Raw genomic sequence first — 27,895 nt, forward strand, 5'->3', positions numbered from 1 at the left:
TTGAATAATCATAGCGACCAGAGCTCGATCATCAAACCAGGCCAGCAAGGTTTATCCTTGGCTTGTAACAACGATAGAAACTAACTATCGGCGCACTTTGCTATAACGACTGGGTCGGCCATAAACCTACCCCAATTAAAATTCTGACCATCGGCGCAGACGACACCCAAACACCTAATGCGGTGGGCGAAAGCTCTTTCAGTGCTGGTAATGAAAGAACATTCCTCGAAATACTATTCATCACGTGGCAGAATATAACTCAAAAGAGTCTTATTTCAAATTCATGAGATAGCAATCAAATATTTGAGTTTGAATGGTTTGATTTTGTCTATAAAAGAAGGCACTAAAATTTACTATATTTTGGATAACCCCTCTCTAATAATATAGAAAACTGTAACAAAAATAAAGATATAGCCCTGATAAGACAATTAACTTTTGCGAACCCGAAGTGAAAGAGGACGTGTTTATTAATTTAAAATAATGGCAGATACGCGAGTTCTAAGCATTTTAAGGTAATCTTTTTTTATTAGAAATGTCTCACTTTTTTGACCGACGCACGAAGTGCTCAAGTCTCTGACCCGGACCAGAGTGTGAACACTCCCTAGCACAATGAAGAACGTAGAATGCCACGCCTCCTCGCAGTTCCTTCACTGGTTCCAAGAGGCTCGCCTGGCGGTGGTACTCAAGGTCCCGAGGGTAGAGGGGATTTCCCGCATGTCCGCAGATATACCGCTGCGGAACGTCCTCCGGCATGCAGTCGTGTCTCGGAGCCGGGCGCAGAAGGTGTTAAGTACGATAACTGTGTGAAACGGTACGTCAGTTTGTGTCAGTGTTGGTTAGCTTTGGTGTTGGAAGTGACGCATTTGGATGTGTATTTCGATCAGTAGTGTTGGTGTTGGTGTATGTCGTTCGATTATTGGTTATGGATGTAATGTAGTCATTGTAAATAGAGCATATAAAGTATCTCTTCTGTATTTGAGTTGTGTGACATAAAATACTGGTGGAATTGGAATTATTATAGGGTAAATTTACATGTCCGTGTTAATATTTAGAATCTCTTCTTTTGGAATCACTGATTTAGTTAGTTCCTTAAACATGCGTGCCTAGATCACAAACATGAAAATTGATTCTTCTATTTTGTGAAATTATGTTTGGTTTCAGTTCTAGTAATTCATGATTAAAAGCCAGTTTTTAACTCTAACTGCGTTTATTGCATATCATAAATCTTACTATTTAAGCACCGAATTAAGAATCAGTTAGATAATTAAGTAGGTAGTGCCATACTGTTTTTGTCAATATAAATTCAAATAAAGTTTTTCCGCTTTTTCATTAACGAATCGCACTTTAAATCAGGCATCGAGCAAAATCTCAGTTATGTAATTGCAACTAATGTAGTTTGATAGCGTAAAATCTTCATAAACCTCTAATTTACTTGATTACTTTCGCTCAACCGAACGAGTTATAAAACACATTTTCAACGTCACTATGTTACGTGAGTTGGATGAATATTCTGAGGCAGCATTCATTATCGTCGCTTCAATCATAGTCTACAAATTGACACTTTCCGTGAAATTGATGCAAACGAACAAATCGCTTCTTGGGCGAACGAACGCACGAAACGCGTCCAGAATGTTTTACGTCCCTGGATACGGGGTACGCTAAACATTGCTTCGTCTGCCGGCAAATATTTACGCAACCCGGGCTTGTAGGGAGGCTAACACTAATACAACTAGTTTATTTACTTTGGAGAAGCAACGAGAAAGTAATTGATACACAGCCATGACGCAAAAGAGCGACATTCCGCAGTCTTGTTGTTGTGAAAACGTTTATAATTAGAAATATTTAAAAATCAACACCTAAGGCTGAATTTAGTTTATACAGGGGCGTAGCCTGCGATGGGGGTTCAAGCGCTCCGGACCCCCCAAATTTTCAATTTTTTCAATTACGTTTTTAATAAGCGATTATTATTATTTAAATAATTCAGTATTACTGACATGTACTGCTGAAATATCGTTCTCAACAAGGAAACCGGCCAAGAACTTTTTAAAGAACAAAATGGGGCCTTAGACTCCGTCCACTACGGGAAAATATCAGATACTTGGACCCCCTTCTAAAAATTGTTTCTTGGGTACATTTTTGAGTTTAGAATATTGCAACTAAAACAGTTTATTTCTCTTTTGGCGTAAACACTTTTTAAAATTTAACTTATTTACATTTAAACAGATAAACCAATATTTAAAACTTTTATTTTGTGAGGCCTTTCGATAGCAAGAATTAAAGAATATAGCAATGATTCGTTTCACATGGTTGCAACGACACTTAAAATATAATATATAAAGAGTTGACACTTTTAAACACAATCTCAGGATTTCTGAGATCAGTTATTTTCAAAGCACATACAATCTCCAAAAGCACTTTCAAATTATTAAATTGAAATATTTCGAAACAGAAGGCTGTGGGGCAGAGCCCTAATGTTGGAAATCGTGTCCACATTTTTTCCACCTCTGAGTAACCATGAATATTTCCACCAATTTATTGTAATATGTTTTTTTGATTATTTTGATAGAATTATGGATTTACCATCCTCAATCGGTAAAACCCTTATATTGGAAAGTGCAAACAATTTGAAAGTGATCACTATGGCATGTAAAATTGCTTTGTTATTTTGTTTTATAATTTTTAATATTTTAGTACCTAATACTAAATGTATTTTTTAAATTCACCGCCCCCGATGTGATAAGTACATAAATACTTGTACAATAAAATTTACTCATTACTCAAAACACACTTCGCTACTTTCCGTCTTAAACATTAAATACTTTTTGCAACAATATGAAAATGTAATATTTTACTAACCCTTAAAATTACTATAGTAAAACTACTACTAGTACAAAATATGTAAATCTCGTTTTTAAGCATTTCCTTCCAATATTCATTTTAGATTCAGTTTAACAATTTATTTCTTACCAATGCATTCGTATTTTGTTCATCACTACTTAAAATGACTGATGAATAACGTCTAGATCTTTGTCTGGCTACTGCAAACTAATTTATTTTAGAATCTGTCATTTAATGTATGTAACTTAACCTCGTGAAGAGAGATACCTGAGAGATGGATTGAACGTAGAAACACCAGTATCCAAAATGTGAAAACACTTTACAACTCTGAATTAAAAAATGTTATCCCCAACTTGTAAATAGACACTCAGTGTGATCTAGAAGTTTTGCTATAATAATAATAACGTCTTTATTTGAAGCGATTTTCAACATTACATTGTTGTTTTTCAAAATAACTCGTATACATTTTTAATCAAGGCACATACAAATCTATATCATCATCCGAGAAATACAAAATTAAACTAATCTAACCTCTAATACATTAAACAGCTATTTAGGGGTGAAACACTCCTCCTCCAAAGCCAGTCTGAGATTGTTTTTAAACGACGAATATCCATAAGCCTTTAGACTGTGAGGGACACTGTTGTATATCTGGGGGCCAAAGTATCGAAATCCATTCCTCCCCATCTCCAGCCTGACCCTGGGCAACTCCAGCATGGCGTCCTGCCGAGTGTGACAGTACCTAATCTCAGCCCGGGTCTGTAGCATCCCCCTGAGGTAAGAGGGTTTTCCCGTCAGCAACACCTTGTGAACAAGGCAAGCCACCTGAAGTTTGAAAATGCACTTTATCGGCAGGATCCTTGCTGTACGGCGATACTGGCTAACGTGATCGAATTTTCTCAGGCCGTACACAAATCTTACAGCAGAGTTCTGTAACCTATCAATCAGGACTGCACCCTCAAGGGTCAATCTTCCCCCAAATACAGGAAGAGCATAAACAATAAACCACAGCTTTGACAATCTTCAGTTTCACTTCCTCCTGGAGTAACCCCTTAAACCTAAACAACACTCTTAACCTATTCATTACACCACGATTGATATTTTGAACATGGTTCAAGAAGGTTAACTGCTTGTCAAAAGTAACGCCAAGGATTTTTACTGTGTCCGAAACCTGCAAAGGAACACCTCCCTAGGAAACTCCCAAGGGTCCATTACCAAGAAAGACTGCATTTGAAGAGGGGTAAAAATTAACAAGTGAACACTTTCTTGGATTATCTACCAAATGATGGTTTATCTATAATTACATTTTCTTGTTGAAATTGTTTTTAATTCTTCTACATTGTGAACGTTCTTTGCATTTGAATTCTCATGTTTTCTCAGGTTTCCACAGTTGAAATTAACTTCAATGTTGATATAAGATTCCATATCACGGTCAAATTCAGTCTTTTCCAAGACGGTTTGATTCTTGTGCCACCCTTTCTCGAGATTTTTTTCTCTACTGCTAAATTTAAACTTTTTCCCAAATTTGTGGCTGATATACCTGGACGTAGTCAATTTGCCGCTGAATGGTAAATTTTAAACGTTTTCCCTAAACGCGTTGTTTTTTACACATTATTTTATGTCACATTGCAAATATATTTCTATACAGTGGACGTAGACCAATGCTTTAAGTCATAATCCGTTAAGGTAACTTCCCTAAAGACAGAAAAGTAGAAAAAATGTTTTATCTCTTCACGAGGTATTTAAAGTAGGACATTTAAACAATTTCTTAACCAGGCCCAAATAAAAACGGTTGAAATTTAAAATTTGATTTTTTCCTGTACGGTACGTGTATGAGTTATATTCATGAAGTGTCATTCATTTGTCTTAAGATAATTAATTATATTTGTATGGATTATTAATATCTCGTCTTTTAATAAAACTTTTCTTTAAAAATTCATATTTTGTATCGTAAAAAATTATAAAAAACTTCTTTCCATTTTTTCCTGTCTTCAGAAAAGGTATTGCAAATGGATGTGACCAAATGTTATCTTAAAAGTCCGAAAAAACAGCCAACCAATAACCAATTGTACCACCTTACTACCATTTCTACTTCATTCAGCTGCATAACTTGAAATCAACCACCAGACACGTAAAAATATTAAATCAACGTCATTTAACCACAAATGTAGGTCTTTAAAGTGACAACTTCCAATCTCTTTATCTAGTTGTATGGCAGTGATATCACTATTGTTTATATGTCTGATGGTCGGTTTTAGGTGTATCAAGGCTTGAAAAAATGTAATTAAAAAAATTGTTTTAAACTTTTAACCCTTTTGATACCGTCCAATTTTGGCCCCCACAAAAACTAGCGTAACTGACCGTCTATTTCTTGTTAGGAAAAGTTCCTCTTGATACAAAATTTAGGTAGTGAGCTACACAGAGTATAGAATTTCGCACCTTTCCGATGACTTACAATGGAGAGACAAAAAAACCGATTATATGACGTCATCGATGACGGTTGGCCGCGAGTTTCGCATTGTTGTAGAGATTGACAGGTGGGTGGCATCTGAGTCACAGTTACAGATCATCTGCTCTCTAAATTTAGCAGTCGCCGATCTGCTGGCAGATGGCTCTGCGTTCTGGTCCATCTCGGTTCCGATCAGTTGATTGTGTCTTCGTTCTCTCCGCGATGTAAACATTTCACCTCATGGTGGGGTAAGTTTCCTCATTGTTTACACCCACGGTCCTCCTCATACAACAGTTTGTTTGCCCTCCTTCTTCTTAACAAACCCGTCCCCCTTTAATGGATCTCCAACGTTGATTTCACCTCACTAAGTAGGCCCTGTTCGTTGGCTGTGTGTCTTTTGTGAAATGTCATTCGATTGTCTCACTACGGATGTAGCAAAATGTGTAGGTTAGATTAAAAGAAATAGAATTCTGAAGTTAAATTAGGCGTATTTGAACCCTAACGTTAAACGTTATTAGATTATTTCTGTGTCAAGAAAAATGGTTTTCAAGTAAAAATATTCCTTTAAGACCCATCCGCCTTTTCTTGGATGGAGGTAACCGAATTTATTTTCCCATATTTAAATAAACTAGTAGTGGTTTTCAAAAATATAATTGTTAAAAAATAATTATTCGTTAATACCGACCTTTTCTTAACTTTTCCTGTGCACATATAACCTAATTCCTGTTTTTTTCTCTAACTTTACTTATCTACTTATTATAATAACATAATAAAGATATGTACATTAGTTTTGTGAAAAATCGAAAAACCTTATTTGAAACATACAGTCGTGTGTTACTAACTAAAAGTGCTTATAAATGGAACCATGTGAACTAATAATACTACTGTTTTTCCTGTAACTTTACACCTCTACTTATAATAATAACATGATATATGTACTGTATAGGCAATGTGTTTGGTGAAGAATCTAAAAACACTAATAAAAACATACAGTTGTGTGTTACTAATCTAAAGCTGTTATAGATAAAACCGGACAATTTGATAAAAAAAAGAATAGATTGTAATCCTTGAAACGTTGATTTATATATTTTGTAACATATAACGGGGGTAAATAAATGTCCGAAATCATATTATCCTTTTAAACATTCCATCTTTAATAAGAAACTTTAAAGTAAGAATTAGAATATTACGATGCTAAATCGGCAGACTTGAGAATTTCTTTAAACAGAGTAGTCCTACTTGATTTGTAGGACAAACAACAAAACACACCATTTTTGGGGGGGACAGTTGCCTAAAAAATGGTTCATCATCGGTTTACTAGCTCAAAATAGAAACAGAGTGACTGTATGAAAATAATCGGGTGTGTGTTGCCCTGAACTAGAATAACACAAATACTTTTCCTGAAAGCTTGCATACACAAGTATAGACAGCCTCTCATTGACTTGAGATTTATCAACCGATTCTAAATGTAAACGGTCAGTGTATGATTTTGACGTTTCAACTGCGAATAAATAAACTGCTTATAGGTTCTGTCGAGTGTAACGTCCCACGACTTATTTAGTAAAAATCGAAAACTTAATTGTTTAATGAAAATCAGTTGAGGTGTTTGTAGTAAGTGATGAGTGTTCAGTGTGTGATTGGACTTTTTGCGAGTAAACATACTCAAGTGGTGGAGGTAACCGAATTTGTTCCTTATATCTAAATAAACTAATAGAAAAATGTTCTACTTTTCCAAAAAATGAGCATTTCTCTTAACCTTGTTCCATAAATTAGAATAATACTACAATACTCATAAAGATGCGAAAATATGAATGAAAGCAGCTTGTGCGTGCCGCACACCAGACTTCCGGTCAGCGTGGGAGGCTCCGCGTTCGCTCCCCGGTGGACTATGTCATGTTCCGGATAACGACTCGACTCCTGACTGATTTTTACCATTTTCAATTTAGATATACAGGGTGTTCAGTAAAAGTGTTCCAACACTTTGGGATTTGGTTCTACACATAAAAATGAGCAAAACAGTTAATATAAAGTTATGTCCTAAACCTTTAGTTTTCCGTCTATCTGTCTGTGTGTGTTTATATAAAAAAATTATATATTTTAAATCGGTTATGATAAAGTTATGAATCTTGAGAATTGTATTAATTAACCTTTGGTAGACTATTTTGAAAATAAAATATTAACAAAATCCTTCAAAATTTCAAAAATGGTGTTTGTTTAAAATTGTAAAAGTCAAATAACAAAAAAACTGGGATAGGTATAAAAAAATACAAAAGATACCAACTATTTAGTCATTTTTATACCAATTCCAACGGTTCCTTTTTATAGAAATTTGTCAACGCATAAGCGAGCACGATTACTTTATATATGCTTGCACAAGCCAGGAGCAACTAAGATTTTGCCTTTTGATAGGCATCAGCTGTTTTAAATAGGTTATACTAATTTTACAAGATATCAATTATTTTGAAATTGTTACGATAATTCCAACGGTACTGTTTCCCAAGAAATTCATCAACTCATAAGCGAGTACAGCCGTTTTAAAGATACGCTTTCACAAGCCCGGAGCACTAAACATGTCCCAGTTAAGATGTATCAGTTGTTTGTTCATAACCCTCAAGATTCATAACTTTATCTTAACTGGTTCAAAACATATTTTGTTATAAAAAACACATAGGCCTACAGACAGATAGACGGAAAACTAAAGGTTTTAGACATACCTTCATATGAACTTTTTACTCATTTTTATGTGTAGAACAAAATCCCAAAGTATTGGAACACTTTTACTGAACACCCTGTAGAAGTAGTAGAGGTGGAGTTTCGACTCCCCAAAGTTAACTTATTAGAAAGGTATCGTTTATGCAGACGGACACTCATACAAATACATAAATCTTTTTCTTCGTCAACCGGTGGAAGAAATGGTGGACCCCATGGTGGCTAATTTTAAATAAATACGAATACTTTTGGTACTTTGGTATTATTCTTAAGCCATTATTTATGGATGAGTTTTTCTTCATTAGAAATAACAGACTTTGTTTTACTGTGAAAATTACAAGTCATTGTGACGATCGATTCTTGTTTTTTGCCTCCCGAAAGGAAGCGGCGTCAGCTAGGAGGCCACTCCGTCCTATGTACTACTTGTTATTACAGGATATACCTGTAAATACGTTTAGTTTAGGTTATCATAACTAGTAAGTACCAAGGTTAAAGATAACCTTTACGAGCGCTCACGTGATCTGAGTTTGAATTTGGGTACTTTCTCGAAGGATGTTCTTCCTTTTTCGCCAGAAGTGCTCTTCTGCCAATTATTGCGTTGGTCGATCTGGCACGTGATCTGAGTTCTGGAAATTACCGATAGGTAATCCAGCCTGCACTTCTGGCGAAAGGAGAAAACATCCTTCGAGATAGTACCTAAATTCAAGCTCAGATCACGTGAGCACTCGTTAACTTTTTATATTTATAATACGTACGTATGTATTTACCTACTTATATATCCAAATGGTACATATTTATTTAAAATTGCCTCCACGTGGTCCATTATCTCTTCCACTAGTTGATGATAAAAACAGGATTCAAATAAAACCAGTTTTATTTTTTTGAATCTGTAGTTATTTATTTTGTAATAAGAAATCGGACCTACTTTCCGGATGACTCTCGCATTATACTTTGTTTACTAACTTTTTACTCTGTGTTTTTGTCTTTAGCAATATGGGTTGTCCATAGTGGACAGATGTTTCCATTTCTCAACAGCGATGTAGATGTAGTAGAGGTATGCCCTATGCCAAATGTCAGGTCATCATTTTTTTTAATTATAGTTCAAGTTAGGAATACGTCGCACCACGTGTCGTGGAACAGGTTTCACTGAGATTCGATATAAAATTCCAAGTCGATGGCTTCTTCCTGCGGACAGATTGACAGACGGGCATTCATAAAGAAAAGGAATTTTTACATCCTCCAGGCAGACGAAATGGGAAATTGTGTCAGTGTACTAAGTGATAGGTGTCAATGACGCTCAGCCATCTGTATCATTGTAGAACTCATTTATGTCTATGTGGGAATGCAAGTTTCATGCACAATTTAAAGCCTACAGATAAAATCTTCCTCCAGATATCTTGCCTCATGGTAAATTCACAGTTGGGTCGGCAAGTTGTGTTCCGTAGCAATAATACAAGTCTACACTCCAAAGTCACAAAAAAAATTATGTTAGGCTACATGTTTTAAAATGTCATATGTTAAAAGTACAATGAGCTTGTTTACAAATGTATTTATTTTGCTATTTTCTTGCCGCAATCATTGTTACCTGTAAGGCCTGTAAAGCCAAATCATTTGGAATGACATGCATCATCATCTAAACTCAATAATGTTTACATAAAAATAAATCTTCTTGCAAAATTTAAAGTGTATAGATCACTTTGTTTTCAAAATATCGTGCAGACAGACAGACAGACAATATTGGATTTGTCCAGCCTCTCCAACGAGAGGTTTCGCTAACGCTCGGCCAACAAATTCGAGAACGTATGGGAAATACATCATTATAACAATAGTCTAGTTTCAATTAAGTTTTGCGAAGTTGTGCTTCGTACACACTGCGGTAGGTGGTGAACCGAAATTCAAGCAGTTTAAGTTATCAGATACGGATAATTAAAAATCCTGAACGTCTCTCTAATCTACCAAATCCTATGTATGCAAACAATAAATATCGCAATAGAAACCGTTATTACATTTGTGTATGTTGAATTATACCCTGCCAGTACTCCGACTCTAAAACAGTGATGTAATAAAGTTTATTGTGTATAAAATAATGATTCAAGAAATACAACAGATGTATGTTGGATATATAATTACATTTTACGTTGAAACAAAAGATGGTGGAGCACTCAACAAAGGAAAATTGTTTAATGTCTGCTTTCCCCTAAAATTAAATACAATCCAAATATAAAACAATGCTACTATTCAGAATCCATTAAGACGTGAATGGACATTGTTAAAGAATGCTCCCACTGAAGTTAATGTTCTCATTAGCACAATTAGCTTAAACTCAACTTCTGCCAAATGAGTTAAATTGATTAAAAATTGTGCTCATGATTTCAGAGGTTCGGTTACTATAGTACGAGACATATGGATCCAAGCCTGGATTGTGATGAGGTGTTTCCAGCCATAACGGAAGAATATCTAGTCATTAGATAATAAATTGAAGTCAACAATCGAGTGATCATCAGTGCTAATATATACTTTTTATCTATCTTCCTAAATCATTTACGTTCACGATTTAAATTAACACGTGTTTACACTACAACACAGACCGTCAGCGAAAATATTAATACAAACATGCGCAATAATCGAACGTCAGTGGACTAAACGTACATAAACAACCGGAATAAAGCGAGATGTCGACGCGTCAGCTCATCCCGAGAATCAGCTGATAAGAAATGTGACAACGTCGCATGGTGAGGAGGAAGTGACGTGTGTAACTAACTGTCTATTGGGCCAAGCTTGCAATGATGGTTCCATCACCTATAACTCGGAGAACTTTTATGCAGTGTATATTCAATATGTGTATGCTGTATATTGTATATGTGTATACAAGATGCCGAAATCGGTCTTAGGTCTAGTTGTTTCTATCATTTGTAGCAATAGACCTTAAAGATATACTTTTTCACAAATACAAGAAAAATGTAATTTTTCCCACAAGTGATTGTAGGGATTGTGTTTCCGAATTTGACCACCTTAAAAAAATTTGCTCGCGAAAAATAGCTAAAGATTAGGATGTGATTTTTACAGTACGAGTATATATATATATATATATATATATATATATATATATATATATATATATATATATATAATATCAGAACAGACATTTTAGGGGATCCTATGGTTTTGATTCGGAAATGCTCTTAGAACATTTTATCAAGCGCACACATCGGCATCTAATAATAACCTGTGACAAACGCAAGGTATTTCGTATGACAATCAACATGCTCATGTGGGTTCTAAATACACAATCTTCTTTTACAATATGAGTAGTGCCACGAGTCTACATTTGATAGCTAACAAAACGTCTTTCACCCAAATAATATTTATTGCTGTAATAAGCACTATTCAGTACTCAAGTTTCAATATTTCGGTTATTTTTCACTCGGTTTACTTAGATAATATGTCATTGTATTTATAATCAAATTTTATAAACAAAGTTATTCTTGTAAAATGCTTGTGTTTTAAGTTATTATACGTGATATTTTTAAATGGCCGCCATCTTGAAATGGATAGATGTAAAATTTCCGAACATTCAGTTTTAGACGTGAAACGTAATGTTCTAAAAATATTATCGCAAAAACCGTAAATTATAGAGCATACTCAAGGTCAATCACTGTCACGCAATATGTATTAAAATTACTTGAAAAAACAACGAACTTTTATATTTCGGAGAAAGGACAATGAAAAGTGACACGAATCTCACTAATCTGTACATCCAAACTAATTCGTACATCCAAACAAAATGAGCATTGACGCAATGGAGTATCGAAGAACGCAATAGAACGTACAAAAAGATGTGTTACTTGACGCATGATAAAATTTTATTATTAAACTCAGTTTTTACACAAATTTATTTATTCTGCAATTTCCTTGTTTCCATTATGATTACCCATAAGATCAATGTAAAAATGCTAGAGTTTAATTTTTACCTTGTATGTTTCTCTTGGACCTCAAATTTTTCCTTCGACTAAGAGGAACGTATGTATAAAGTTCCGAGTTTCTAGGCCTTTTCTATCAAGAGTTATCGTATGGAAGGTCAATTTTTAAAAGGTCCTGTCTGATGAAAATGGACAATACCTTGATAATTCATCTGAAATATGTCTCAACCTATCGCGTTCTAAAAATTCATTTTCACAGAGGGATATCCGTGAACTGCACCGGATGATGATTTTCTAAACCAAACTCGGCTTTCTCCTTCACTCAAAATATCCAGGACACGTCAGTTTCGCGCCACCCTCCCCACCCACGACATTAATAGCGTTCGAACCCTACAACCTCTTGCGCCTGAAGGAATTTCGCAATTTCATCAGAAGCGGGAAGAGGCGACGGCAATCTGCGTTTATTTATTGACTCTAATGACCAATACATATTCATGAGTGATGTCAGGGTATCGGGGGTTGCGTCAGGGGTAGAGAGGGTATACAGGTCCCGGCCGCCTTGCCGAGGCAGTCTACCTCACTCCGCGCTGCACTACAGTCCCTTGGCAAACCTCGCATGTGTCGTGTCATGGTGTACCTCGCCTGTGTTCCTCTGGGCCTTATCGCCCGCCTCTCCTCACTCAGTATAGGCTACAGATTGATCTTCAGCTTCGGCTAGATTGTATGTCCGGTCTGTGCTGCGCTTTCGGTCTCATCTTCAAGAGGGGAAGAGATAGAAAGGTGGGTGCCTGCTGTATGTCGTCGATCGTTTATGAATATTGGCTTGGTCAAATTGCCCTTTTTATTTACATTATTAATTATTTGCCAAAATATTTGCCATGAATCCAAATTTTGTTATATGCCCAGTGGCGTAACTAGGAGGGGTAATTAGGGGGATACCTCCCCCCCCCAAGAATCCTAACAAAATATCTTTACAACGAGAAGCCAACTTGCAGTTATATGTTTTACTTTTGATTAGAACTATCTAATTTATTCAGATTTAGATTTATTCCAACTCCCCCTCCCCAGTGTGTCGCGTTTTTCTATCGGATTCATGCCCCTAAGCCAAGACCTAGTTACGCCACTGTATAAGACGCAGTTCCGGTTCCGGTCTGGTGTTGATCGGTCTTCCGCCTTGTGATTTCTTTTAAAAAAATCCGAGCGCATCAAACTACGAACATCAATGAACTAACACCGTTCCAATACATTATTCATGCAAACCCGTATTTGAAGGTGGCCATTAGACTCCTAGTTCTTAAATTTGAAACCAAGTTTTTAGGCAAATTTAGGTTGATTATATTTTCAGTGCAATATAGTGCACTTTTGTTACTATTTTTAATGCGTGTATTTTATTGAAAATGGAACAATATTATTTGGTCGATCAACGATGAGTAGATTAGGATAGTGATTTGGTAAATGTTGAAACATGCCCAAAATTAAACGGCTGGGGATAGGAATATAAATTTGTGGGAGTATTAATTTTCTTAATTAATACGGTATTTGTGTTACAAGGAATCATTTCGTTTTGTTATATTTCATTTTTTAAATGTCGTTCATGTACATACTGTAAATAGTCATATCGTTATCTTTAAGCCTGGTTACAAAACTGTCCCATCAAAGATAACTTTAACTACCCACAATTTCTTGTAAGGCTACAACATCTATTCTACTTTTTTTGTCTTCAGAAAATGGGTTCTTAAGGGACGTGACTCTGGCATTGAAAAGGTAGTTATCAAAACCAAATCACGCTACCTTAAACACATCTGCTCCGAACATAGGTAGTGTTGTTGTATGTACAATGTTATAATAGTTTATAACATTTTACAACAATTACAAGGTATCCCGAACAGGCTTTGCTCATGTCAGTAAGTCATTTCATTGGCCATATCACCGTACTCGGTTTTTGTAAAAATTTGTTTATTCTAAAACTGTCTCGTTACCATCATGGTTAACCAAAACACCGATGTAAAAATGTTCGCCTAAGGTCAGCCAAACCCCATGGAGTGACATTCATCATTATCGAACTCGATGTTCTCTATGTAGAAATAGATCTTCATGCAAATTTACAATTTATAGCGCCATTCGTTCTCAAAATATCGCCTGGACAGACGTACAGAGGGAAAAGAAATTTGTCCAGCGCCTCGAGTGATAGGTTTCGCTAACGATCAACCAATAAATCTAGAACAATCATGTGACATTTCAATATGTGACATGATAACACAACGTTTGATGTTCCGCCGTTATTTTTCGGCCTAATTTCGAAACTGGCTACATTCTTTACATTAAAGGCCTGTAATTATTCCTCGTGAAGTGATAAAACATTTGTTCTTGTACTTTAGCTATCGACTATGAATTCAAAATAACAAATATTTCCCCAACCGAAAATTGATTGCCCAATCTCAATACCCACGGAGTAACCTAATTTTATTGTGTACACAGACCCTTACTCAGACCGGTTTTTCGGACAATTTTAGCGGGGCCCGGGCCAGGCCCTGCAATACGTCTACATGATAGGTAACAAAGGCGCGGTGGCGGGACATGACGAGGCCCGGCCGAATATTTTTTCCCGGGACCCGTCAAAGCTGAGTACGGCTCTGTGTGTATGCCTTAGCTCATTTTTATTTAATGCCTGTCTGATAGTGTTCATCAAAATTTCCTGAATCGTTTTGTAATATTTAGTGGATGATTATCTGCATTGTAAAGGCCCAATTAAGGCTAAAAATCTCAATAGACCTATACATATCTTAATTAATTTCTAAATATAGGTATTATAACTATGTTTAGCCTACACGCGAGTAACATTTTGTGAAAACCGTCATAAAAGTATTAAAGATTAGAATATGCTGTTAAGTGCACAGAAAACCAAGTACATAAATTTTAATGTAAAGAAGAACATTATTATTGATATTAATCTGGAATATAAGTGTGCTAACTGTCTTAATTACCAGGGAGTTTGTGGGACGGGTAAATGTGATGTTGTAGAAAGAGCGGAATACATTAAATATTTAGGAATTCATCTTGACGAAAGAATAAACTGGAAAATTCATATTATTAAATTAAAAAACAATTTAAACAATATTTTGAGATACTTTTATTTTTTACGAGAAATGTGTAATGAGACATTGTTACGAATGTTATATTTTGCTTTGGTCCAAAGTAGATTAGTATATGGAATAGTTTTTTGGGGAGGGACATATTTTTCAAACATTAAGCCATTACACATTCTGCAAAAACATTTCATGAGATTAATATCCTTTAAAAATTGAACTGAGTTTTCAAGTCCTCTATTTAAATATTTAAAAATACTTCCATTACAGTATATGTTTGTCTACAGTGTAATGAAACTGTTCTATAAAAAGAATGGTAGCATGCCTCGTGATAATAATGCATACAAGCATAGACTTAGGAATAGAAATGCATTTTTTGTCCCAAAACCTTGAACAACCTTTTTTACAAAATCCTATACTTTCTTGCACCTAGGATTTATAATAAATTACCAGATTGTATTAAAACTTCTAAACATGTAAATATATTCGTAAAAAGACTTAAAAATTGGTTTTTAGTACGAAAGAGATTGAAACACTGCTAGAGATTCCTGAATGAAGTAAATTAAGTTTTTAGTAGCAAAAATTGCAACAGAGTATTGTTAATTAATTGTTTGATTTCTTATATTCCAATATGCGTAGTAGCTGTATTAATATTATTTTATTGTTATATGTAGCCTATGTATGTGTGTATGTATGTACATATAGATATGTGTGTGAATGTATATTTTACAAGGAGTTATTTTATTTTACATTATATGGCACAATTTAAGCATATTAAATAGATACGTGTTTTGTTTTGATTGTTTTTGAGCGAGAAGTTGAATTTTATGTTTTTGTAATTCTGAAGCTGGATTCTTGTAAACCATTTGTCAAAATACATTGATGGAACCTCCAAACAGGCTTAGCCTTGGAGGCCCTATTATTTCCTCAAACACATTAATACCATATTTTTACTTTGTTTCAAAACTATAAATTAAACTGGCATTTAAGTTTATTTTTAAGTAGGACTTATGTAGCCTAAAAAACCTGGCAACAAGACATTTGAGTTTTAGTTTTAATCTTTTTCTATGTAAAAATGAATAAGTTGTAAATGTTTATTGTATTTTGAGGAAATAATATTCTGTTCTATTCTATTCTAAAGAATCTGAAATGTGTTGCTTAAAGGTTATTGAACGCCTGTAACCACTTACATCCTCTTTGGAGCACGTGTTTCCTCGTACTTATTATCGTGTAATTTTTATAAGATTAAAATTGATAGTCGACTGTCATCGTAATTAGAACAAACCGTCGCTGCGTCGTCGTCACAATTAATTGAACGATCCAATCGGTCTAAACTGTCAACTTGTGTTAGCGACCGAACAGCGTAACAATTAGACTACTGCTGAGAACTAATGAACTGACCGAACTGACCGAATGTTACAGACACAACCGATGGACACAGAAGAGTTCAGACAGCGAGGGAAGGAGATGGTGGACTACATGTGTGAGTACATGGAGACTGTGGCCAGCCGCCCCGTCATCTCCACCGTCCAACCCAACTACCTTCGAGGCCTTCTTCCTCGAGAAGCGCCTACGGACCCGGAGCCCTGGGAAGATGTCATGGCCGATGTTGAAAACAAGATAATGCCAGGAGTAAGTAAGCTATTATGTTCACTAAATATATTAGACTGTAATGTATAATTAAAAATTGATGGTGCGAAAGCAGATCCTTGTGGAATACCCAACAAAAACATCATTAACGAAACAGTACTGCTTATACTTTATGTAATTTATAGTTAAAAATTGATGTTGCGAAAGCACATCCTTGTGGAATACCCAACAAAAACGTCACTAACGAAACAGTACTGCTTATACTTTATGTAATGTATAGTTAAAAATTGATGTTGCGAAAGCACATCCTTGTGGAATACCCAACAAAACACATGATTAACAAAACAGTACTGTTTATCCTTTAAACCATTCTCGTCTGCAAACTTAATCTCAAAAAAGGCTGACCAAACTTATTGCACATTATCACCCAAATGTCAATTTACAATTACGTATCACCTGTTTGCATATTTCATTCTTAAGGTCTAGATACAGAACATTCTCAAACAGTTCGCTACTATTTCAGAAGTCGATTGCAACGCGTTAAATTATTTGCGTATTATTCCAGATCACTCATTGGCAGCACCCCCGGTTTCATGCGTACTTCCCGGCCGGCAATTCCTACCCTTCCATACTCGGCGACATGCTGTCGGACATCATCGCCTGCGTCGGCTTCTCCTGGGCGGCCAGCCCCGCCTGCACGGAGTTGGAGACCATCGTCCTGGACTGGTTCGGTGAGTCTGATAACTATGCTAAGTAGTCTGCTGTCAGCTGATTTAACAGCAGTTGCAACAATTTCTCTATTCACGATGAGAAGTTGTATAATCAGGCAGTGGCGTATGTAGAAAGTTATTCGGGGAGGGGCTGATTCCTGCGGAAGGTTAGGAAGCATAAAATGCCCTGCAAAAGTAGAGGATAAAAAATATTTCTACTAACAATTTTCAACTTTAAAACCTCATAATTTCTTTCTAGCCTAAAACAAACTACTGAGTGCAATTTTAGTGTATTTTTCAAAATTTCTGGGAGGGACTTGAGCACTCCCCCCGCCCGCCCCCTATATATACAGCCATGTAATCAGGTATCGATTGTAGTCTCAGATAACATCGCAACATTACACAATGCAAAATTACACAACGCTACTTCATAATTCGTTCTCTTGCTTGACAACAATAATTGTCACTGCTTTGTAATTGTTTTAACACCCTCTCTGTCTCTGCCTAGGTGAATTATAATCATGCTGAATTATACTGTTCACATTATTAGGGACACAACAGGCCCCTCTTGAAATCATATCATTGTCTATTTGTCTGTCTGTGTGATACGTCTTGATATAAAGAACCTGGACACTTGAAACTTCGTACGTACATTTCTCTTGATTTATGGAAGAACCCCGTTGATTTTGGAATCAAAAAGTCGAAGGGCAATAAATTGGAGAGTAACTCTGTAAAGAAATGCTGTCAAAACAGTGTGTTCTGTCTTTAGATCTTTAGATACTCTGTTATATCATTTTATTGTACTTATTTTTGATTTTGATGATGGAGTGAATTTTAGAAAAGAGGCAATACTTAGCCATAATTGAATATATCAATCACAGAAGGATATATGAGTTTTTCTACTCATTCACTTACAAGGTTTCTTCAAAGTTTCTAATAAGTGTGTTAAGTCCATCCAGACATCTTTGAGACTCCTTCAAATAAAATCACGTTTATTTCCACACAAAAAAAATGAAAGACAAAAGTAAATCTGAAAATGATAACAAATGTAGCATTTGTATATCTAACAAATATAAAACATACAAAGTATTCTAGTAATACACTTTAAAATAATTAACGCTAAAATAATATAAAAAAGACTCATGTCACCATAAATAAATCAATGTAATGAATAAAGAGATAAATTTAAATATACATATATATGTATATATGCTTGACAACAATTCATATGCATATGTATATGTATATACATATACATATGCATACATATCCACATACATACACGCATACCTAGTAAAAACAGCATTAAATTTGCTACATAATTTCTGAATAATTTAAAATAATATGGGAAAAGAGCCTACATGGGCCTTAATGACCTGTGCGTAGACTCGAGTTGAAATTGTTACAATTCGTATTTTATCTTGAGCAGAGTGTAGATTAATTTTATAAAATTTGTTAGTTGAAAGAAGTCATCTGAAGCAGAATAACTGATGGATATGACTTGGAATTCTGATAATTAGCAATATTGTGGAGAAAGTAGACAAAAACAAATATAAATATTGAGTGAACAAAAATTAGTAAAAATAGGATAATTACTTAAGTGAATGGATATTTCTATCTATAGTTTGAAGAGGAGAGGAGAGGGGACAATCCTGTCAGTCAGTTTTCAGATACTCTAGGTCCGTCTGTAGTCAACAGAGATAAGTAACTGGGCCCTCTCACTGCTTATGAGAATCAAAAACTCCTTGACATTTTTCTTAAAAACCTCAAGAGAGGGAGAATCGAACAGCTTGAAATTTCTAAAACTATTAGAATAATTTCGATATAAAATGTGTGCTAGATAAAAACTGTTTGTTGTCGCAAATGTATTGTGTTGGTGAATAGTGTTAATTCCGACTATATTTGCATATCTTGTGTTATAAAAATGTGGGATTGTAGAAAAAAAATCGAGCCAAAATGTTAGTAAATATGAATAAATAAGACTTTAATAAAAACTTTTGTTAATTGGCAGAATTCCTGTTTCTTGAAACAATAAATCAGAAGGATATCGTCTACACTTCGCAAAACCGGCTTTCAGAATAGATATCTAAACTTATTCATATTATTTGTTTCCTCAAAGCCTAATTCTCATTCTTTTTGGCTGTTTCTTTGAGCCATGGTTTGGTATTAAGTTTTTATGGGTTTATTTAAAATGGTCTGAGGGAGTACACTGTAATATGTAAAAGGAAATTGAAATTGGTTGAGCCTTAGAACTTCATATATATTTTCCATGATTTAAAATTATTTTAATGACATTACTTTTTAAATTCAGTTAATTATAAACTATTTTAGTACAGCAGCATGTATATATTTGTATTAATGTAATTGAGATAACTTAAAGGGTACATATCTTTTTACTCTTTTAACTGCAACCTATGATTTTATTAATGTTTATTAATATATTTATTCCATCATATTTTCTAAAACATTAAACAAATCTTAAGTATTCAATTATTTATTTAATTAAACTGTATGTCATTCAATTTTATGTTTGTGTCATATAAGTATCTTACAGACTTGTGAATGTTATAAGTGAATTGTATGTAAAATAAACAATATTGGTTACTGAAATGAAAGGAAGGAGACTATTTTTATGAGAAAATTTAATACATTTCTATCAATTCGTGTTCACTGGGAAGTGTTTCATCTGTGTGTGACAACACTCCCCCTGTAAAGTTTAACTTGCATACTCAAGTTAGTAGCATCTCAAAGTTGTTGATCTTATATCCAAATACAATCTTCAATTCCTTATAGTCAATGTTCTCTTGTTTTCAGAGTATAGGCCATTGCTGCTTTACAAATTCAGTTTTACAGTGATAGCGAGTGTTTTTAATATTGCCCATATTTGTGGCCAAGAAATTTGTCTCTTAACTAACCAATCAATTTGTCAATAACTAACCAATAAATTTGTCAATATTTTTCAGGGAAAGCTATTGGTCTGCCCCAAACATTCCTATCCGACAGTAAAGGTGGGGGTGTAATACAGGTAAGTGGAAAACTCTTTACGCACATAAGTTATCATTGATTAAAAATATATACTTGGAAGTCAAATATTTTAATACAATTTATGATATAAGACAGTGGAGATTTCTGAGAATGCATGTAATTGAATCACTAACGGACACTTTGTAGCAACAAATTATTTACACCCAAATTTATTTGGATATATTAAAAGGGAACCGTCAAGAAACGTCAATACACTACATGTGTATCCCTTTTATAGATTAAGGGATATCAAAAACGTTACAACACTACTTGCGCGTAGTGACAGTTAGTTCTGCCAATAAAACAACCGAATAAACATCTCATGTGACTGGTGTTTTACTTTGATTGGTCTCAATGTGACATTGATCTCTCAATCTCCTATCTCAATATCCTACATTGATGTGGCCTTTAAACCCAGCATTTATTTAATAGAACTGTATTGGATCAGGAAAATCCCCAACATTTTAGATTGGTAAAATATTTATTCGTCTCGAACTTATACCTTTGGAAAAGAGTAACGCTTGCTTCTTAAAGTGATATGAAGAAATAATTGTTTTCCATAAAGTTAGATTTTGTTTTTGGTGTTGCTAAAACTTACATCTGCTTTCACTGAAATATATAATTACCCTCAGCATGATTCTATTGTTAATTTTCTTAGTTTTTATTATTGAATAAGTTTATTACTATACAATAATTTTATCTGCAAGTACATTAATAAAACAGAAGCGGTCACACATTTATATAAAATTAATCATATTCAGATGAGATACAGAGTTCAAGTAATTTTTTAAAGTGAATGATAACCAAATTTCCAACAAAGATACATGAAGAAACATTTAAATTGCAACAAAACCAATGTACCAATCGAAATTACAAAAAAAATTGATCAGTGTATCTATCTGTTCCCAGCATGTATATATTCCATGAAAACTGAACAGTTCTTCAAAACTTTATTTTGGCCTCTTTTAGTGAAGTTTAAATGACAAATTTTTTGACAGTAGCATAAGTTTTCAAAATTACTCATAAACTGTGAGGAAATCAGCTAAAGTGGTAATTAATATTTTTAAAGTTTGAAAGTAAAACAATTTGACACACGAGTTTTCCAATGCAATATATAAATTCAAAATGTATGTATTATTTTAAATTCAAAACTACAGAAGGACAACATACAACCTCTTGCACTATTGCCAAAAATAGAAATGATTGAAAATATGATCATATTAGGCATTGGATCATATTATGTGTTATGTTGGGTGTCAAGTTATAGAAAATTTCTTCCTGAATTAAAATTTTAGCTTGCATTTTGAAAAAATTATATCTTGGGGCACCGAGTGTGAAAAAAGAATCACTAGTTTTTTAAATTATTAACAAAATACCTCACCAGATGAGTCATTTTTATGGTATTAAAATGATTTATTTGGGCAATCATAATAAAACTATGATTTAAAACAATAAAAAACATTATCCTCATATGCCAAAATAGGACCAAACTTAAGTCTAAAATAATAAATATTTTAAGATATCCTAGTGGAAAACTAAATTTGAGTTAGGAGACAGATATCAGAGTACAGTAATTTATATTTGTTACAGTTCAATATAAAACTTCATATTTGCATCAGTAAAAACTAAAATAATTTAATACTATGTGAACAATGCCTATGTGCATCATATGTATAGGTGAATGTGACCTATGAATATGAATTTTTATCAATCAAAGTATAATTAATATATATATATTGACCAAATGGTTGTAAGAGACAGTAAAACAACATTTTGTTCATATCAATAATAGTCGATGTTAGTACAATGCATTAACCCTAAACGTCACCTATAGTTGATATTGGTCTATAAGAGTTTTCATATCAACTATATTTGACTCTGAGCTTTGGTGAAGATTTTTTTAGATATCAACAGTGAATATGTTTAGGCTGGATGTCAATATGTCAATAGACAATATTCTCTAGTGAGTGAAACGTATCTAAAGATTACACCTTGTCTGTCCATGCAGGGATCAGCCAGTGAGTGTATATTAGTCTGCATGTTGGCGGCTCGTGCCCAAGCGCTTCGCAGACTCCACGAAGAAGATCCTTCAATTTCCGAGGTTGGCCATCTGCCAAAGCTCGTCGCTTACTGTAGCCGTGAGGCCCACTCTTGTGTCGAGAAAGCTGCTATGATCTCTCTTGTCCAGCTGAGGATACTGGAGCCTGACGCTGACAACAGTCTACGAGGGGAGATCCTCAGGAAGGTGGGTGTACCAGCAGGACTGCTGACAATGACTTACTAGTAAGATTTGTCAAGATCAATTGTCGTGAAGTTTTTTAAGATGAGGCTGATCCCCTTTTAAGCCTTATTCTGCCCATTTCCATGGGCCATCAGCTAGTGTGAGAATCTTTTAAAACAGAATAAGGAGGAAAGTCGATACAGTACAAGGTCAATGGTACTGATTCAAACATGGTCACAGAGACAGGAATTGAACATCCACTGTCTCTAACTTAGATTAAAAGTCCAATGTCCTAGACTTGACTCACGTTTTTAAGTTTACAAACTCCAATAATAACAAATTTCATTCTGGCTTCTTTACTATAAAATGTCACACTGTACAAATGATGTACTGATGATGCCAATTTCTCCTGCTGATTATTGACATTATCAATTAATATTGTGATTTTCCTAAAGAATTGCTATAATAAATTATTTTGTGTTTCAAAAATATATTGCTGTTCAATAATTTCTTGTTGGTTCCATTAAAGATCTGTTGTGTTCTTCATTATAGGAGATAATTAGCTCCGCTTCTCTAACATGTTTTAGAGATTATCTTGAAATTGGTTGAAAAACTGTAATAATTACAAAACCTGAAGTACTATTAATTCCAATTAGTATATGTGGAACAATAACACAAAGCACTAGCAAAATCACCATACAACAAGAAAAGGTTTGATGTACGATTTTAGCAAACAGTTAAACTATAAAATTAAATTTTATTTTAGTGTCCAGGAGCTAGGCAGGAGAATTTTACATTCCTATCACATTTGGTCTCTGTCCCCAGGCAATAGAAGAGGATGAGGCAAAAGGTTTCGTTCCTTTTTTTGTGTCAGCCATAATGGGGTCCACAGGGTCATGTTCCTTCGACAACCTTGTTGAACTCGGACCTGTAGCAAAGAAGCATGGCTGTTGGATGCACGTAGACGCAGCGTATGCAGGCTCCGCCTTCATCTGTCCGGAGTTCCAACATCTTCTCAATGGAATTGAAGTGGTCGACAGCTTCAACACAAACCCCAACAAGTGGCTGCTGATAAACTTTGACTGCTCGTGTCTGTGGGTGAAGGAGAGGAAAAAACTTATCGGTGCCCTTAATGTGAGTTACAAATCACACATATAGTGATAATTCTGTTTACTTTTTCCGTGCATATCCTTTCATTACTGTGATTGGTCTTCTGAAACCATTTTTACCATAATATAATAATATGTGGTGTATGTTAAGGCAGATCATGTTATATGGTCTGATAGTTCTCTTAATTATAAATAAAGAATATGTAAGGTGTAATATTTGTTTTCACAAAGTTTGAAAAGAATTATTCATTACATATAAACTTTTTCACAAGAAGTGTACTTATTAATATTATTGATTTGGTGGTAGGTGACTCTCTCACTGGCAGGAAAATAGATACTCTAAAAAAGAACATAAGTTAAAACTATTTTCATGTTTTTCAACCATTTTCAAAGTTTTTATTCTTGAAAACAATTTAATTTGAAGATTCTTAGATATTGTTGACTTGTTTGTTGAGTTATTTTCAATCTTCTCCAGTCATTAATTCTTAATTTTTTGTTCCCTATAATGCCTTATACAGAAGTTATTCATCGTCTAAATTCAGGCTCATAAAATTTGTGATTTTTAAGAGAGAATACTGGTTAGCTGCCAGCCATGTACCTAAGGCTCTGAGTTTAATACTGGGATAAAGTTTTAAAATACGTTATAAATATAAACTCGCCTCAAATCCATAAATTTTTGTCACATCAGAGACGTAGATTTTGGTATCTCAATGCTAATGAACTGTTAAAAAAGTATTATCTGTATTAATAGTTTATTTTATGTTTCTTATGGATAAATCTATACTGAATAAAATTTATATACAATTAGTATTAACAAACAATCATATTTTTAACCATTCATTAGCAATGAGGCACTAAATCTAAGTTTTTGAAGTAAAACATAAATGAATATGACATTATTAGAATTATAATACAGTTTTAAACTTTATCTCCATGTTAAAAGCAGAGCCTCAGATACGCAACCAGTAGCTGACTAGCATTTTGTCTTAAACGTAAAAATTGAACAAAAATCAAACTCAACTAAGGCATTTATTGTTATGTCCGTATCAGGTCGACCCCTTATACCTGAAGCACGAACATGAAGACGAAGTGTTTGACTACCGCCACTGGTGCATCCCTCTGAGTCGGAGATTCAGGTCGCTCAAGATGTGGTTTGTCTTCCGTTCCTACGGCATCTCAGGATTGCAGCAATATATACGCAACCATGTCAGGCTGGCTCAGCTCTTTGAGAACCACGTGTTGAAGGACAAACGATTTGAGATCCTCAATGACGTTCGGGTGAGTACACGAGTTTCTTTGTGAAACACAAAATAGATAATTAATCTACTTGGTTGGCGTTTCAGAGATAATAAGATTATCTAATTAGTCAACCGTAATATAATTCCATTGTACAATTTGTGCGTAGATGGGCCTAGTGTGCTTCCGACTACGCAGTGAAGGCGACAAACTAACAGCTGACCTCCTGGCTAACATAAACCACTCTGGAAAGATTCATATGATTCCTGCCAGGATCAAGGGAAAGTACATCATTCGTTTCTCTGTCAATGCCCAGCACGCAACAGAAAAAGACATTGGTAAGCATAATTTTTTTTTCTCTTAAGACAAGAAACTGAGAAATTGCACCTAGTCCTAAAAGGACCATTGTGCTGCTTCCAAAGTAACACAAACTTCTGGATGTATAAGGTTGTGGGTAGGGGTCGCCTTCTGTGAAGATCCATTAGGAAGGAGTTTGGGCATTAATCTCAGTCATGTCTCCTTGGAAGGAGAAGCCATGTATCAGCCTCTCCAGTTAAAGCAGGCAGAGGTGGCACGCCCTTATATCTAGGCTAGCAACAGCCCTTAACACTTAAATAGCACCACCAACTCTAACAGTCACATCCCGCAATAGAATAGACCAATCGATATATCCTTGCACCACAATATCTCTATATTTTTGGTTAGTGATGTGCTGCTCCTGGATAATCATAAGGTTTCCTGGGTTTAAGTGAAATGTCAGTTTTTGCAATATCCAGAGTAGGTTAAACTGGATAGGTATAAACCAGCCAGAAGTGAACCCTCCTGGGGTGGTAAATATAATTAAAATCATAGTAAAACAACAGTACAAAATTTTGTTTGGTAACATTGGTACTTTTTATTCGTTGATCCAATTTAAGTAATATTTTAGATATGGATCATTGTTTTGGGTTTTATACTTAGTTTACAGATACAGATAATAGTTTTTTTACAGATACACAAATCAAAGTAAAGGTTTTGTTCAATTTTGGATCTTCTAAAACAAACTTAGTATTTTTTTTATATTGTTTCCATAAAATAATTATTGACTTTGGATAGTTAAAAAAAAACTTTAATTTGTCGTCCACATACCCCTTCTGAACAAATGAGTATCAATTGTATATTGTGGAGTTCATTACTCTTAAGATTTTCTTGGAGTTTCAAATTATACTCTAGTATCGGACATAAATAAATAATAATGCCTTTATCTAGCTGGTACATTATAATTTGCCAATTGCTTTTCAATTAAATTGTTGCCTAGTTCATTACAAATAATAAATGGTATAAATTTAGATGCAATTTCAATCTAAAAGATAAACATATTATTAATACAATATAATATTGTACAATAAAAAACGTGTTTTAAATTTAATTCAATTTAGTTTAGAAGAGTTTTTTTTGAATTAACCATGCAGTTGATGATGATTAAAAGCCTGATTGTTGATCCCAATCCACAAATTAATATTTATCATCTAAGATTTCCACATCAAAACATTACTTAAACTATTAAATTCATTAAACACTGCTAGAGAATTTTAGCGCAAAGTCAAATATTCAGTTCCCTGGTCGTGTACCAAAAGTTTTTGAAAAACCAAAATAGATTAAAGATGACTTTATCATCCAATAACAAAATATGAAGCAATGTTTAAAATTATTTAACATGTATATATTAAACTAAAATTAACAAAACAGTAGCAATTGACCAAAAACTTATTGATTGGTTCAATATAAAATATTGCTTTACTGTACATACAAACACAATAAATGTTATATCATAGTAATTCCAAATGTATGTTGTATTAGATAAATGCAAATTAAAGTCTTAAAAAAATTAAAATAAAAAATGTAAGCTTATTATATGTAAGAAGTTTGGTAAAAATTTGTTATATTCATGTTGGTTAAAGTTTGTTTCAAATTCAATAATATTTTCAAATAGTGTAGAATCTAAGTTTATTATTTATAAATACTAAATACTAATCCCTTCTGTATAATACTTGGTAATATAGATAGTTTTATATTTCTCGCAGCTTTAAGGCTCGCGCTAACCATGCAACTACTTCATAAATTGCCTAAGTCAAATGATGATATTTATCGGAAAAAACATATATACATTTGTATAACTAAAAATAAATCTATTTTATGTAGTTTAGTTCATTGGAAACACATAGATGTCATATTTGTCAGCATTAAAGCTCTGTTTGATGGTTAAATACATCATAGAAGTAGGGTTGATAAAACAACTCAATATGAGTCGCTTTCCATTCTACAGGCAATGGTAGAATAACGTATCGACACTTTTCTCCACAGACTATGCCTGGTCGGTGATCACGGAGTACGCAACTGAGGTACTAACATCGCCTGACATTTCACCTCGTATCCTCTGTCGTATCCCATCGACACCAGAAGGCCGCAAGCTGCGACGACAGTTCTCCTTCACCCGTTCTGTGTCACATGACATGTTCAAGCGATCAGCAAGCAGCCTCTACGATGGAGCGACACCCATCATCATCCCCGACGAGGACGAAGACACCAACATCTTCGACGAGGTATTTGAGAATGCCATCAACGCCAAGGAAGAAGAAAATAACAACTGAATCCCACCCAACTGGAACTCCCTTTCCTCCGTATTTGATACTTTTGTACTCCTCTATTTATTGTTAGATATGTACATTTCCTCTTTATTAAGTGATAAGTACGTCTTTGTAAACAGGGTTTTTCATGGTTGTTGTCAATGTTTATGCCGTTCCTCGCATGTCCAAGAGCTGGGACTCTAGGAGCCTGTTAGGGTTACATTAGAATGTTTCGTGTTTTTTTTATTGTAAATGTATCTTTTTTAAGATTGTGTTTAGTTTGATCAATGCAGTATTGTACAGTATGTGTTTTGAGTAATAATGTATTTTGAAACAATATATGTGAACAATTTTATTGTTACACGACTAATATCATTATTTCAAGCCCACAGCCTTG

General features: G+C 34.3%; 1 protein-coding gene across 4 annotated transcripts; it reads left to right on the forward strand.

Moving 5' to 3' along the window:
- The first annotated feature begins 671 nt into the window (after positions 1 to 671).
- Positions 672 to 27,850, forward strand: LOC124365812 (aromatic-L-amino-acid decarboxylase-like). Of its 4 annotated transcripts, none has more exons than XM_046821848.1 (9): positions 672 to 811; positions 16,425 to 16,634; positions 17,158 to 17,323; positions 20,266 to 20,327; positions 22,335 to 22,571; positions 23,373 to 23,681; positions 24,707 to 24,934; positions 25,062 to 25,230; positions 27,236 to 27,850. In XM_046821848.1, the coding sequence occupies exons 2-9, from the start codon at positions 16,434 to 16,436 to the stop codon at positions 27,520 to 27,522; spliced, it is 1,659 nt and encodes a 552-aa protein (XP_046677804.1). In that variant the 5' UTR covers positions 672 to 811; positions 16,425 to 16,433; the 3' UTR covers positions 27,523 to 27,850. The 4 variants fall into 4 exon arrangements, with proteins under 4 accessions (XP_046677804.1, XP_046677802.1, XP_046677805.1 ...); XM_046821846.1 differs by lacking the exon at positions 672 to 811 and adding an exon at positions 853 to 900; XM_046821849.1 differs by lacking the exon at positions 672 to 811 and adding an exon at positions 909 to 1,022.
- Positions 27,851 to 27,895: the final 45 nt, after the last annotated feature.

Source organism: Homalodisca vitripennis, chromosome 7 (genome assembly GCF_021130785.1).
Source record: "Homalodisca vitripennis isolate AUS2020 chromosome 7, UT_GWSS_2.1, whole genome shotgun sequence".
In the NCBI taxonomy this organism is placed as follows: Eukaryota; Metazoa; Arthropoda; class Insecta; order Hemiptera; family Cicadellidae; genus Homalodisca; species Homalodisca vitripennis.

Bases quoted from the DNA above. Each gene is read 5' to 3' on its own strand.
- LOC124365812 (XM_046821846.1), top strand. From the start codon at position 868: ATGTGTATTTCGATCAGTAGTGTTGGTGTTGGT. The intron at 20,328-22,334 runs GTAAGTGGAAAA...CTGTCCATGCAG, and splicing joins AAGGTGGGGGTGTAATACAG to GGATCAGCCAGTGAGTGTAT. The intron at 25,231-27,235 runs GTAAGCATAATT...TTTTCTCCACAG, and splicing joins CGCAACAGAAAAAGACATTG to ACTATGCCTGGTCGGTGATC.